Source organism: Mchenga conophoros, linkage group LG3 (genome assembly GCF_057382185.1).
Source record: "Mchenga conophoros isolate Kocher_MC1m ecotype Shallow Benthic linkage group LG3, M_conophoros_male_GT1.1, whole genome shotgun sequence".
In the NCBI taxonomy this organism is placed as follows: domain Eukaryota; kingdom Metazoa; phylum Chordata; class Actinopteri; order Cichliformes; family Cichlidae; genus Mchenga; species Mchenga conophoros.
In genome coordinates, this window is record NC_140528.1 from 46,069,082 (window position 1) to 46,084,715 (window position 15,634).

The following is a 15,634-nucleotide window of genomic DNA, read 5'->3' on the forward strand; positions in this document are numbered from 1 at the left end:
TAAAAAGAAAAATAATCTATATAAGAGATTCATAAAACAGAGGACAAAAGATGCTGAAATAAAGTACAAGTTATATAAAAATAGATTAGTAAATATTATAAGAACAAGTAAGAAAGAATATTACCACAAATTATTGGAGCAAAGTAGAAGTAACACACAAGAAACATGGAGGATATTAAACAGTATAATCAAAAAGGGCTCAAAAAATAAGAATTATCCAGATTATTTTTAAAAAGATAAAGATATTGTGCTTGATAAAACTAAAGACATTGCAAATGAATTTAATGATTTCTTTGTAAATGTTGGCTTTAATTTAGCAAAAGAAATTCCAGAGTCAAGAAATAATAACGACCTAAATAAACATATTACTCAGAATGTGTCCTCCATGTTTATTGGTGCTGCAACTCATAGAGAAATAATTAACATTGTGAAGACATTTAAAAATAAAAAGTCCACTGACTGTTTTGGTATTGACATGATATTAGTTAAAAGTATTATAGAATATATAGTGCAACCTTTCGCATACATTTGTAATCTGTCCTTTCAAACTGGTGTGTTTCCCTCACAAATGAAAATAGCAAAAGTTATTCCAATCCATAAAAATGGAGAGAGATGTCAGTTTACCAATTATAGGCCAATATCACTACTCCCACAGTTCTCAAAAATTTTAGAAAAGTTATTTGTTAATAGACTTGATAAATATATTGAGAAGCATAATCTCCTAAGTGATAACCAATATGGCTTTAGAGTGAAAAGGTCCACTTCAATGGCAGTGATGGAACTTGTTGAAGGGATATCTAATGCAATAGATAATAAGGAATATACTGTTGGTGTTTTTATAGACTTAAAAAAAGCGTTTGATACAATTGATCATTCTATATTAATAAATAAACTAGAGAGATATGGCATAAGAGGGATAGCATACAAGTGGATGAAAAGTTACCTGGATGAAAGATATCAATATGTCGAATTCAATAATGTAAAATCTAAGCAGTTGAAGGTAACTTGTGGTGTTCCTCAGGGCTCTGTGCTGGGCCCTAAATTATTTATATTATATATAAATGACATATGTAGTGTTTCCAAACTGTTAAAATGTGTATTGTTTGCTGATGATACCACTCTGTACTGCTCAGGTAAAAACTTAGAACAGCTTCTGACTACAGCGGAAAAGGAGTTAAATATATTAAAAAACTGGTTTGATGTAAATAAGTTATCATTAAATATAAAGAAAACAAAATTGATTATTTTTGGCACTAGACAAATGAAAAATGTATCTAAAATAAGGGTTAATGGAATTGAAATTGAAAGAGTGTACGAAAATAAATTTCTTGGAGTGATAATTGATAATAAGCTGAGTTGGAAGTCTCATATAAACCACGTGAAAACAAAAATGTCAAAAACCATTGCTATTCTCTATAAAACAAAGCATGTCCTGAACAAAAAATCATTATACACACTCTATTGTACTCTGTTGCTTCCATATATGACTTACTGTCTGGAGATATGGGGTAATGCATATAAAACGAACACTCTTCATATTTTCAAGTTACAAAAAAAAGCTATAAGAATTATAAACCAATCAAACTATATAGAACCAACAAACATTTTGTTTATTAATCTGAATACCCTGAAATTTTATGATTTAGTTGAAAATAAAATGGCACAGATAATGTATAAAGCACAAAATAACTTGCTTTGCCCCAGTACTCAGAAGCTGTTCAAAGTCAGAGAGAGTCAATATGACTTAAGGGGAAGAGATTTCTTTAAAAAAAACAAGATAAGGACAAATATAAAGCAGAGATGTGTTTCTGTTAGAGGAGTTAACCTGTGGAATAGTTATGACAGTGATTTAAAAAGGTGTAGTTCATTTTCCTTGTTTAAAAACATGTTTAAAAATAGAGTAATAGAAAAATATATAAATCAAGAATGAAAAGAGCAAAAAGGAGAAAAAAAAAACAACCTCTTGATTCTTTTGCTTTGATGTAGTTACTTATCTAAGGTGGAAAGTTTTTTTTTCTTTGTTTGTTTGTTTGTTTGTTTGTTTGTTTGTTTGTTTGTTTGTTTGTTTGGTTGGTTGGTTGGTTGGTTGGTTGGTTGGTTGGTTGGTTTTTGCTTTGTTTTATTATTTTCTTCAAGCCCTGTGTACAGGAGCTGCATACAAAAAGATATTTTGTGAAAAGGGTTGGCGTAATAAGCAAATGCTTCAGCCAATACCTTTTGATTAGCCTTGTCTCATGCTTTCTTTCTTTATGGTAGATTTTTGTTCTGTTTTCACTGTTTGTTTGGTTTTTTTTCACTGTTTTCACTGAGATTTGAATTTGAATGCTAATCAATAAAATCAAAATCAAAAATCAAATCAAAGAAACTGTTGGACCTGTACATCTTTAGTATTTTTCATGGTACATAAAACAGTCAAGCAAAACACTGGTAATGAAGCCTATCTATGGTGGGGTGTGGTTTGTGGCTTAGCTGCAGGGGAGGAGTGGAGAAGTGCATTCAGGGTGCGGTGTCAGGGGAGGCTGACACACACCTGAGGTCCATCACATGATCATGTCTCCCCTGTGAAAGATGAGGTGTGTGGTTGTGCTTTTAGCAAAAAGACAGAGCCAATACAAACTGTGTGAAACTGCAAACACAGTTGTCGTCACATCTGTCATTTTCACGCTATCAAAAATAATTATTCATCAAATCTTTATTACAGAATTTTTGTTTGTTCCTTGGCATGTCTCTTTCTGTTTTTTTCCCATACACTGCCATAGACCACTGTCCTGTAACAATAATAGCTTGTTCAAATAGGTGTGTCTGGAAAAATTTCTAAATAAACAGAAGCAGCAGTTCTTTGCATGCTGAAAGAGCTCTGACTGCAAATTTAAATTTTATATGTGCCAGTGGCCAAGTAAAGAACATTTAGTGGCTCAGGGTGAGGATGGATTTGAATATAGAATACCGTCTCTTCAGTCTATCCCAGTGACAAAACAATCCACAATCCAGTAAATAATAAATCCACTGTTTCTACATCACGCAACAGTAAGGATCGTTCACACAAATAAGATGTGAACCAGTTCAAAGAAGACCTAGATGTACCCACCCAGTGTCTCAGCCTATTTAGCAAACTATGAAGGTCAACAGTGTCATAGGCAGATGTCAGATCCAACATCAGCAAAACAGAGCATTCTCCTGCATCACATCTCATCACGATGTCACCGGAGACTCCAACAAGTGTAGTTTCAGTAGAGTGAGCTCTATGGAAGCCAGATTGGAAAAAAGTGTGGGCTTTGCACTAATGACATCTTATTCAAATGCGATGTGCATCCCTGGCCACAAGACAATCATTTAGTGGTTGTAGGTGTGGATATATTTGTGTTTTGAGAGGTGTCACATAATAAACTCATACCCGGTATTTGGTGTAGTGCTCAAATTTGGGCCATCAAACATTAAAAAAATCCAGTTATTTTCACGGTGAAGAGAAATCCCCTCACAACAGTCAACCAAGTGAACAACACTCTCGGTGCGCCTGCTTGCTACCGAAGTCAAAGTAAACTTTATTGTCATCTCCGCTGCATGCAGTACACTATAGAGAGAGACGAGACGACGAGGCTCCAGTTACAGCAGTGCAAGTAAACAAACAATAAATATAAGAAGAGTAAGAAAATAAATATACACTTTAGGACCAGGGGTAAAGGGATCAATAACAATTTAAAATTTATATTTTATATTTTGATGATTTAATGTCTCACACACAACCCGTGGAAAGGGGAGGAAGACCTGCTCCCTCCAAATAGAGCACATTTCATTCATAATGTTTTCATTCATAATGTTGTAAATCCAAGCCCATTATCTATTCATGATTTGAATCCTGGGTTGTGTGAAATCCCAGAAATACACCTTAGACAAAGTGAATCTGTGAACTAAGGTGTAGGTCTATTAGGTTATGCTGTGGTGATTCTCGGGTTGGTGGATTTGTGTTCATACTGGAGTGCAAAATTAAAACCAATGGAAGATGGACAAGAAAAGTTCAAAGCCATCAGGTGCTCAGTTTAGAAAAAAATAGAAAAGAAGAGGAGGAGAAACGAGCAAAAGATGCAGGTAAGCAGATGTGTCACTTTATAATGGCAGGTCATCCTGAAACAACCAGAATCAGAATACTTTATTAAACCCTAAGAAAATAATATGGATTACAGTTGCTCCAAGAAGAAATGGTAAAAACAGTAACAGTAACAGACTAAACTCCAAACAATACATTATGTTACAGATTTTAATATTAATTAGTGATTGTCAGTTGTTGATTTGTCCTGTTCTCAATGTATGACGAATTATGATGGCTGTTTGGTAGCCGTTTGCATACAATGCATACTCTCCCTCTCTTCATGTGTGTGTGTGCTTCTCTGGTGAATTTCGACAACAGTTTTATGTTAATGTACAATCCTTAATATGTTTTATGTGTGTGTATGCGTGTGTGTGGGGGGGGCAGGCTAGGACCGCCACTGGCCTCAAGAATAGAAAGCCTAGATTATTTAAATAAGACCCAGCACAGTTCTGGAAAAACATTCTTTGGACAAATGAGACCAAGATCAATGGCAAAAAAAAAAAGGTATGGAGAAGGTGTGGAACAGCTCATGATCCAAAGCATACCTTTACATCAGTTGTAAAACACGGCGGAGGCAGTGTCATTGCTTAGGCATACAGGGCTGTCATTGGTGTTGGGACACTAGTGTTTAATGATGATGTGACATTGGACAAAATGAGCCAAATTAATTCTGATGTGTTCAGAGACAATGTAGTCACACTGACTGGGCGGTGTTTCATAAAACAGATGGACAATGCATCACGGTACTGGGTCTGCGACCCAGTGTTTTGCGTATTTTAGTTTTATTCTTAGAATATTGTATGTTCTTAGTGTTTCCTGCTTTATTTTGAAAGAGTTTGGTGCATCTTTGTCATTGTATTTAGGTTCACTTTCCCTGTGACGTCATTAGGTTCATTTGTGTCAGCTGTTTCCTCATGTGTTTCCACTTCCCCTGATTACCCCTTGTGTGTATTTAGTCTGTGTGTTTTTGCTCACTCATTGTGAGGTCGTCTGTTATGCCAAACCATAGTCTCGTCATAGCTTTCATAGTTTTGTCAGAGTTTCATGGTTCTCATAGCCTATTCTCAGTTTAGCAGTGGTTTCTGATTTTACCTTAATGTTAATGCTGTTTTTTTTCATCAGCCCAAATAAAGGCTCGCTTTTGGTTTAAGTTAAGTTCTGTCTCCTACAGTATCTGCTCTTGAGTCCTTTGCAAAATACTGGCACACCCCGCTGTGACACAATGATCCAAAAGATGAAGCCAAAGCAACCCAGGAGTTTATTAAAGGCAAAGAAGTGGAATATTCTTGAATGGTTTTGGCTCCTATGCATGTCAAAAAAAATGCTCAACTCTTTATGTCATCTTTCTGAAGTTAGTATCGTAATGTAATATCATAGTACACAACAAGAAGCAGACTAAAACTTTCTAAACTAAACTAATCCAGCTGGTATTACTGATAGTTATGTTGGTTCCATGTACCAAAATGATAATTAGCAACATAAACTATCTCTGAGGAGATACAGTACATTTAAAACACTAAAACATCAATGAGCCATAGAAACTTCAGTTACTTCACAGGTGCCTCTTATATCGTGATTTTTTTTATTTTATTCTTTTTTTTTTCCTACAACATGCCAGTTTTCCTACTTTGTGCAGAAAAAGCAGAGGAAGAACGAGGCGGCTGGGTACACTCAACCAAACTGCTAATTCAGTCAAAACGCACAATTCTTTCAATGAAAAATATTGCAATACAAACACAAAAATCAGCCCAGCAAATCTCAGCAGGAGCACTCCTGTTATCACCATGATCATGCGGAAAGCCTTGAGCTTTGGTAGGTCAAACTGTTCCTTGTGTTTGCCCACATCCCCTGGTCTTGGGCGACTCAGAACATGAAGAACAGATAGGCAACAAAAAACAACAACAACCATGCAGACACCCAAGTAGGACACAAGTAGCATATTTAAATATTGAGACCCAAGCATTAAATTTATCCCCAACCATACAACACACTGCAGCCACGCACAAACAGCACAGATGTTTCTAATCCTGACACCATGTGATTCTCGTAGATGCATATAGGTGATGGGGTGAACAACAGCCAGGTAGCGCTCCAGACAGGTCAGGACATGAAACAAAGTCTCTACAGGAAGAAGGATGGTAAACATATACATTCCAACATAAATCATTGTTATCTTATTGGTATAAACACCCAGGGTGTAGAAGACTGATCCAAAAGCTCCAAAACTCTCCACCCACATCATGTTGTAGGTGAAGAAGTTGGAGTTGGTCATTGTTGCCCCTGCATGTGCAGATTTCTGACACCACTGTTGGAAGCCCATGTAGAGGATGAAGATGTAGAGTGGAAGGAAGAGGAGGATGGTCATGGAGGTGTAGATGGTAAAGACTGTTGAATTATGGCATGTTGACGCAAACGAGTTAACGGAGGAATTTAAGGATGAGAGAGAGGAGGAAGTGTTGATGAACATGACCTATGGAAGACAGCAAAAATAGTAAATAATGTCATGTTGTGTGAAAACTAAAACATGCTGTAAGTTATTCGATACGGTTGCAGTGATGAAGTTTTTAACAGAGTCTCACAAAATATATTTGTGCTTCTGCAAGAAAAACTCTTAATAGATTTCTTTTAAGTCTATTAGCTCCTCCCCTTAATGGTCGCCACAGTGGATAATCTGCCTCCATTTCATCCTATCACCAGTATCCTCCTCTGTTTTCCCAACCTTCTGTGTGCCCTGCATTACATCCATGAATCTTTTCTTTAGTCTTTCCCTCTTCCTCCTGCCTGACAGCTCCACATTCGACATTATCCATTACTCCTCATCTGCAAATGTCCAGACCGTCTTAGCCTTGCCTCTCTAACTTTACCTCTAACCTTAACTGTCCCTCTGATATATTCTTTTCTAATCTTATCCATCCTTGTCACTCCCAACAAAAATCTCACCTCCAGCTCAGCTTCATGTCTTTTTCTTAGTTCCACCATCTCCACAACATGCATCATAGGAGATCCCACTATGATATTGTAAATCTTCCATTTCACTATTGCTAACATCCTTTTGTCACAACACCAATCACCCTGGACACTTGTCTCCAACTACTCCACCCTGTCTGTACTCTCTTGTGCACTGTCCATTGCTGCGAATTCCAGGTATTTAGGTATTTGATTGATTGATTGATTGATTGGTAATTTATTTCAAGCATGTAAACAATATACAGATACATTTAGAAAAGAAAAGAGAGAAAACAAAATACTATACAAAAAAACCAATACATTTCAATATGGCTACCGTTCTTATTAATTTACATGTTGAAAGGGAGAGGTGAGAAGGAAACACTTATTTAATCCCACCCCTTTGCCATAAATTATTAGTTAATATTTAGTCAGCTTCCTTACTGATATAATTTGTAATAAAAATAGTGAACAGATATCTGATATACTATATACTATAATATCACATCATGAATTTTTTATAGATTTTTTTTAAATAGAGACATTCACTTAATTTCAATATTTTCCTTTTCTTTATAGTTTGAGAAGATCATATTTTTATAACTCTTTTTGAACAGTTTTATGTTTGGACATTGCTTTAATTCCATATTCAGACTGTTCCACAGTTTCACAGAAACACAAAAGCCTTTTCTTGTAGTACGCACCTTCCCTGTTTTCAAGTTACAAAAACCCCTTAAGTTATAACATCCTTCTTTCAAAAAAAACATACTCAGAATATTACCTGGCAGTTCTTTGTTTTTTGCTTTGAATAGAATTTGTGCTGTTTGGAATTTCACTAGATCGTCAATTTTCAATATTTCAGACTGCAAAAATAGTGAGTTTGTATGTTCCCTATAACCTGCATTGTGGATGATTCGAAGTGCTTTTTTTTCTGAAGAGTAAAAAGTGAATGTAATGTGGTTTTATAGTTATTGCCCCAGACCTCTGCGCAATAGCTGTCATGGTCCTGGGTCGTTGACCCAGTGTTTTGTGTTTTGTGATTATTTTCCTCTGTTCTAGTTATTCTGTGTCCTCCCCCCTTGTGTCCGGTTTGGGTCCTAGATTTCCTGTTTTGTTCTGAAAGTCTGTGTCTGTTGTCATTGTGTTTAGCTTGTCTCCTCTGGTCCTCATGTGTATTCAGATCAGCTGTTCTTCCCTCCTGTGTGTGATTACCTGATTACCTTGTGTGTGTATATTTAGTGGGTGTCGGTCTGTGTTCGTTGTTGGCTCGTCTGCGTTCATCTGCATTCATCCGTGTATCTCTGCGTTTTTGGTATCCTCCGTCAGTCTGCGTCTCTCTGCCTTTCACCCCGTGTCCTGAGGATTTCTAGTTGCTCTTTAGTTTTAGTTTAGATTTCCGTTAGTATGTCTCATGATTCGTTGTCTGTTCCTGCCACTGTCACCTGTAAATAAACTCTCACTCATATCATCAGTCAGCTGTCTGCATTTTGGGTCCTCCTTTTCCTCCACACCACACGGCTCAACCCGCCAGCCGTGACAATAGCTTAAGTATGGTGAAACCAGTGAACAGTATAGTATATGATAGTATGTAGTATATGAAGTGATGTTCTGTCGAATACCTGTTTTGCCTTGTTTAGGACTGCAATGCTCTGTGATACTTTGGAATGAATACATCTTACGTGAGCTCTCCAGTTAAGTTTGTCATCTATTATTACCCCCAGAAATTTATTTTCACTGACTCTTTCAATATCGGCACCATTTATTTGAATCTTAGCATTTGTATTTAAACTACTATTTCCGAATAACATAAGTTTAGATTTATTCAGTCATATCCTCCAATAAATTCTGCAGATCATCACCAGAGCAAAAAATGTTTGTATTGTCAACAAAGAGAACCATTTTTAATACTTTGGACACTTTACAGATGTCGTTAATGTACAAGTTGAAGAATTTTGGACCTAATACTGACCCTTGGGGTACACCACAAGCAATGTCCATACATAAGGAGCAACCACCATTTAATTTCACAAACTGCTTCCTGTCACCCAAATAACTCCGGACCCAATCTAAAGCTACCCATAGCTCTACACGGGTCACCAGAAATTTGGTAACTGTTTTACAAAAGGTTAAATAGAATATTAGAATTAATATTAGACACTATGAATACCTTAAAACAGTCAAACCTTATCTGTAGTCTACTTATTTCTTCTTAATAAATGAGGATGTGTCCGTTTCCTGTTTCTTCAAACTCTCATATACCGGTGTCCTGTCCAAATATATGTTGAAAAATGTGTGTGTGTGTGTGTGACAATTAATTAAAGCTGGGGGTTCTTTGCATGTCACAAAACCATGAGCTCTAATTCAAATGTGGTACGTGCCATCTTATCATTTAGTGGTTCCAGGTGCATCCAAGATTACATCATCAAGAGCAATGCAAACTGCGGGATCAAGTGGTGTCTAGTAGATGGCCAGAGGTGTGTTCTCTGGAGTGACAAATTATGCTTTTCTATCTGGCAATCCAATAGAGAAGTCTTGGGGTTTTCAGGAGTTGGGCTCATCCCTTAGCTCCAGTGAAGGGAACTCTTAATACTTGAGCATACAAAAACATGCCCAAATCTTTGTGGGAACAGTTTGGCCCCTTCTTGTTCCACCATGACTGTGGATGAGTGCACAAAACACAAAGCACGGTCCATAAAGACATGGATGAGCAAGTTTGGTGTGGACAAACTTCACTGGCACAGTCCTGACCTCAACCTGTTAGAACGCCTTAGGGATTTGGGCGGAGACTGCACGCAAGGCAATAGTCCAAATGGCCTGACTCAAAAACACTCTTCTGGAAGAATGGTTAAAAATATATATATTTAATATATATCTTTCGGGCTTATTGAAATAAATCAAAAACAAGGATGTCACAGGTTTTTTGTTTGCTTTACTTTAGTTTCCATGTATATATAATACAGTCAGATTCTCTCGACTTAGCTAAACTCTATTTGTGGATTGTTTTGGAGTTTTACGTTTATCCTGATATCGCAAATGGCAACATGGCCATCACAGCCACAATAGTAATAAATAATTATTCAAATCTGCATTTCATTTAAAGAGTGGAGACCACCATATGGCTACAACCAACATAATAAAATGTCCAATGCCCTAGTGAATGCATTTTGCAAAGTGTAAAAATTGGAGTGACATAGTCATGAGCATCAATATAATGCACTGATATTTTTTACATTAACAAATACATCAGTGACCTTGGCCGGAGTTATGGACAAGTCACTCATTTGTCCCCAGACTTTTATTCCTCTACAGAATGCATCAAAAATATTTGTGGAAACTCTTATTCCACCACCATACTGTGTCCCAGTTCAGTAGCATTCCATTCTCACTAGGGACCTCAGTAAGTATGAGCAACAATAGCTTAGGGACAGTTTCTACAATAAAGAGGATTTCATCATCTGCTGTTCGTCAAAAAGTGCCGTATTAAAAACAATTCAGCAGACCCTCAGAGTGCTGATACAAACTGTTTTCAGCTGTAGAGGTAGAGGTACGCTACATGTACTTATCAACATACAGTTTAGAGGTTTGCATTAGAGTGCCTTGGTGCTTGGGCCTCTTTTATTTAGCACGGTTATACCATTGTGAATTTAGCTATATAAATATGCTCAAGAGTCTATCATATGTTTGACATGCAACTAAAAATTCGAAAATATATATTTTTTAAATCAGTAACTTTGCAAATTTAGAGGAAATGTTTTCGGACAAAATATGTGTCACGTTTTAAACAGGTTTTGAATAATTAGCACTGACATACAGACATTTATGCCCTGGGTATAACAGACATGCTTACCTTGTGAAAGGCCCTCGGATTTCTTGGAGCAGAGAAACACTCTGTATTGTTGCTTTTCTCTATTGTATAAGCAGCGCCCGACTGTCAGAAACGCTCTGTGCGGGTAGCAAAGTCGACTCCAACGCACATTCAAGTGAAAAAATAAAAAGTTAAAACGATATACCTTGCGGCAGTTGTGAAGTGCTGAGGAAAATACTGTGTGTCTGATGGGGTGTTTTTATATAGGTGGGGCTACTTTCAGTTGACCTCTGAGATGTAGAGATAAAAGAGTGTGATGTAAGGAAGAAAGGTGGAAAGTCTTTGGAGACTCTGTTGGTCATGGTTTCTGCTGGCCTCTGACATGATAAGACTAGTTGCATTAAAGCCATTAACTGTTTGTGAGAAAACACCTTTGGGCTGGGATGCTCTTGATAAGGAGCCTCTTTTGTTTGCTTCATGACTTCTTTTGCAGACTGTTGGGAGCCTAACTGTTACAGAGTGTGGGAATATGTGTTTTTTAGAAGTATCACAGCTTATTTCTAAAAGAAATACATGTTGTTTGCGGTGCTCTATTTAAAACTATTGGCCTGTGAAACTTTTAGAAAAGTGAAATGCCCCTAAAGTAGTTAAATCATCTATGTGTAATCAGCGAGTCTAACTGTTGCATTAAAGCCCCATTGAGGTTGATACAGCTGTGTTGGTATAACTTTAATGTGGGAATATGCTTTTGTTTGTATGATTTGGCACCCTCTTGTGGCCACAGTTGGTACTTGGGAAGTTGTTATGCCCAGCTAGTTTGCTACAAGTGCTCAGTGGAGGTGAAACTTTTGCCCACGCATGCCTGTAAGTTTTCATTACATACTATAACCTTAACTATCTGATTTGTGATGCATGTGTAATGTGCATATACTGAGTTACTATTTCAGCTGTGTGGTCATTACTCATTTGTAAAGCTACTTGTGTGCTAGCGACTGTATATTAGCATGTGTTTGCTAACTTGCTATGATCAATAATGCTAGTTAACTGAAGGTGATGTTTATGTTTAATTTAGGCAACCTTAAGATTTATGTTTTTTGCTGGTTGTCATGAAAACTAAGTTTCAATTAGTACATTATGTATGTTCAGTGAATGAGAAGGTAATTATCTGTTTTGTGTTTATTTAGTTTTACAAAAAGAAAAGAGAAAGGAGAGTAATGAAAATGGATAAAGGATACCATGTATAAGAAGCCTCAGTAACATGGCCTGTAAACTGGAGATGCAGATCGAAGTAAAGAAGAATCTCAGTTCAAAGCATTCTCTTCTTCTCATTCTGTTCACTGTCTGTCAAACTGGATAAGCTAAATCACGCCCACATCTAGTGAGGACAGAACAGTAAAAAGGCATACAATTCAGCAGATTTCACCATTCAAGGCGGCTACTGTATTCACAATGTCTGAGCCATCAGCTAACCAAGCCCAGCAGGTAGAGACACTTGGATCTCTGGAGACAAGATCATACTGTTCCAGCTCAAAACTTTCCAACAGGTCAACAGCAAGCGTTGCAGCGCTCAGGGCACGTGCCAAAGCAGAGGCTGCACAAGCGCAGTTGGCTTATGCGGAACAAGAAGCGGAAGCTATGAAACAACAAGCCCAAATCCAAGCACAGCTGCATATTCTCCAGGTGAAGAAAATGGCTGCTGCTGCATCAGCTGAAGCACAGGTCTTAGAGGCAGCGGTTCAGCTGGAGGAACAAAATTCCCAGAAAAGCGGGCAACTCCCAATCATCCCTGCAGACTGTAAGCAAAGAGTTCAAGATTACATTGACAGACAGTCATATGTGCAAAATATTCAAGAAAATACTCCTGCTGAAGATGACACACAGTCATCACCATACCTTAAAAAAGGATATCCAAGCTCATCTGTGGCTCTACCCAAAGCACCTTTGTGGAAAGAGGAGGACCTCACACATCAGGAGCTTAGACCGCAACATCCACCCAGCGATCACCACGATCATGGGACATACACAAGTCCAGCACATCAGTTTGAACCACTCACGCCAATACCACCTACCCACAATAACTCATCTGCTATAACAGATGTGGCAAAATATTTAATGAGACGAGAGCTTGTGTCAACTACTATACAGAAATTTGACGACGAACCCCAAAACTACCGGACATGGAAATCCTCCTTCTTAAATGTAATCAAGGACTTGTCTTTGTCACCTAGAGAGGAACTTGACCTCCTTATAAAATGGTTAGGACCACAGTCGTCTGAGCAAGCAAGGAGAGTCAGCGCTGCGCAAATTTATAATGTTGCTGCAAGCCTTGAAATGGTTTGGCAGCGCTTGGAGGAGTCATATGGAGCTCCAGAGGTGATTGAACATGCCCTCTTTAAGAAAATGGAAGACTTTGCAAAAATATCTGCCAAAGACAACAGCAGGCTGAGGGAACTTGGTGACCTCTTACTTGAACTGGAACTCGCCAAAGCAGAAGGGCACTCACCTGGGCTCGCTTTCCTCGACACAGCACGTGGTGTCAATCCTATTGTAGAGAAACTACCACACACATTGCAAGAGAAGTGGATTTCATGTGCATCCAAGTTCAAAACAAACCACAACGTTGCCTTCCCACCTTTCTCTGTCTTTTCCCAGTTTGTACGAGAACAAGCGAGAATCAGGAATGATCCCAGCTTCTTTTTTCTCTCAACAGGAGTAGGGAAAGCTGAACGACCTATAAGGTACAACAGAACACAGATATCAGTAAGAAAGACAGATGTGTCATGTGAACTGGGGGTAAGTGAATTGGATAAGTGGGATGACCCAGACAAGCAGTGTCCTCTCCATAGGAAACCACACCCTCTTAGGAAATGTCGCAGTTTTCGTAGTAAGTCTCTTGAAGAAAGAAAAGCTTACCTAAAGGAGAAGAACATATGCTTCAGATGTTGTGGATCCACCAAGCATCTAGCAAAGAACTGCACAGCCAAAATTACTTGTAAGGAATGTGAAAGCGACAAGCACGTCTCGGCTTTGCATCCAGGCCCACCCCCTCACGACTTCAGACTGCCACTAGAGACAGGAAAGCATGGCGGGGAGCCTCAAGCCATGCCAGTGTCAACCTCAGCTAAAGCCATGTGCACTGAAGTCTGTGGAGATTGGCATAGCCCCAAGTCTTGTGCCAAAATCTGTCTAGCTCTGGTTTATCCTTCTGGCAAGAGAGAGAAAGCAATCAAACTATATGCAGTCTTAGATGATCAGAGCAATCGCTCTCTCGCACGATCCATGTTTTTTGACATCTTCGAGGTGGACGGGAACACAGAGACATACACACTCAAGACGTGCTCAGGCATAATGGAAATGAGTGGAAAGCGAGCCAAACACTTCATCATAGAGTCGATTGATGGCAACACCAAGGTACCTCTACCTCCATTGCTGGAATGTGATATGATTCCAGAGGACCGGTCTGAGATACCCTCTCCTGAAGTTGCACAACATTTTCCTCACTTGAAAGACATTGCACACAAAATCCCTCCCATCAATTCAGACGCACAAATCCTTCTGCTCCTAGGAAGGGATGTGTTGAATTTGCATAAAGTGAGAGAACAACACAATGGGCCAGCAGATGCTCCATTTGCTCAACGGCTCGACCTTGGCTGGGTAGTCATAGGAGATGTCTGTTTGGGGCGCACGCATAAGCCGAGCTCTGCTGTGAGAACCTATAAAACTAACGTGCTGCTCAATGGGAGACCATCATATCTCAGCCCGTGCTTCAACAGTATGAATGCAAAGGAAAAGCTGTTAACAGTCCAGCAGAGATGCACTACTCAAAGCCACATGGATACTTATCACGGGGTCAAAACAGACAAGCTCGGTGATACAGTGTTCATCAAGAGCGAAGACAATGAGAGACCCGGACCTTCACTGGAAGATGAACGTTTCCTCAAGATCATGCAAAGTGAGATGTACCAAGACAACTCTAATAGTTGGGTCGCGCCTCTGCCCTTTGTAACACATAGGCAGCGACTGCCAAACAACTGCCAGCAAGCTCTCAAACGACTGCATACTCTCAAGCGGAGTCTCGACAGGAAGGCAGACATGAGAGATCACTTTGTTAAGTTCATGCAGAAGATGTTTGACAGTCAGCAAGCAGAGTTAGCACCTGCTTTGAAGCCTGAGGAAGAGTGCTGGTATCTTCCATTGTTTGGAGTATACCATCCACAAAAGCCTGGACAAATACGGGTAGTTTTTGACTCGAGCGCCAAACACGAGGGGGTGTCATTGAATGATGTCCTTTTAAGTGGTCCAGACTTGAACAACACTTTGGTTGGAGTGCTACTGCGGTTTCGAAAAGAGCTTATAGCAATAACTGCGGATGTGGAACAGATGTTCTACTGCTTTACTGTAAGGGAAGATCACCGGAACTACCTACGTTTTCTCTGGTACCGAGAAAATGACCTCACAAAAGAGGTGACAGAGTTCCGCATGACAGTGCATGTGTTTGGCAATAGCCCCTCACCAGCTGTGGCGATCTATGGGCTGAGAAAAGCAGCTCAAGCAGGCGAGGCAGAGCACGGCAAAGATGCAAGGGAGTTTGTTACCAGAAACTTTTATGTCGACGACGGTCTGACTTCACTCCCTACAGAAACAGAAGCCATCAGTCTTCTTCAAAGAACACAGAAGATGTTAGCTGAGTCCAATTTACGGCTACACAAAATTGCCTCAAACAGTAGCAAGGTAATGGATGCATTTCCAGCTGATGATCTGGCCAAGGACCTGAAAAACCTAGACCTAGGGACAGA

General features: G+C 39.0%; 1 protein-coding gene across 1 annotated transcript; it reads right to left on the reverse strand.

Annotated features, from left to right (window-relative positions):
• Positions 1-5,669: 5,669 nt before the first annotated feature.
• LOC146579004 (uncharacterized) lies at positions 5,670-14,265 on the reverse strand. The gene is made up of 2 exons (XM_085267875.1): positions 14,254-14,265; positions 5,670-6,557 (listed from the first exon to the last, which is right to left on the reverse strand). Exons 1-2 carry the CDS (start codon positions 14,263-14,265, stop codon positions 5,670-5,672), a joined length of 900 nt encoding a protein of 299 aa, XP_085124001.1.
• Positions 14,266-15,634: the final 1,369 nt, after the last annotated feature.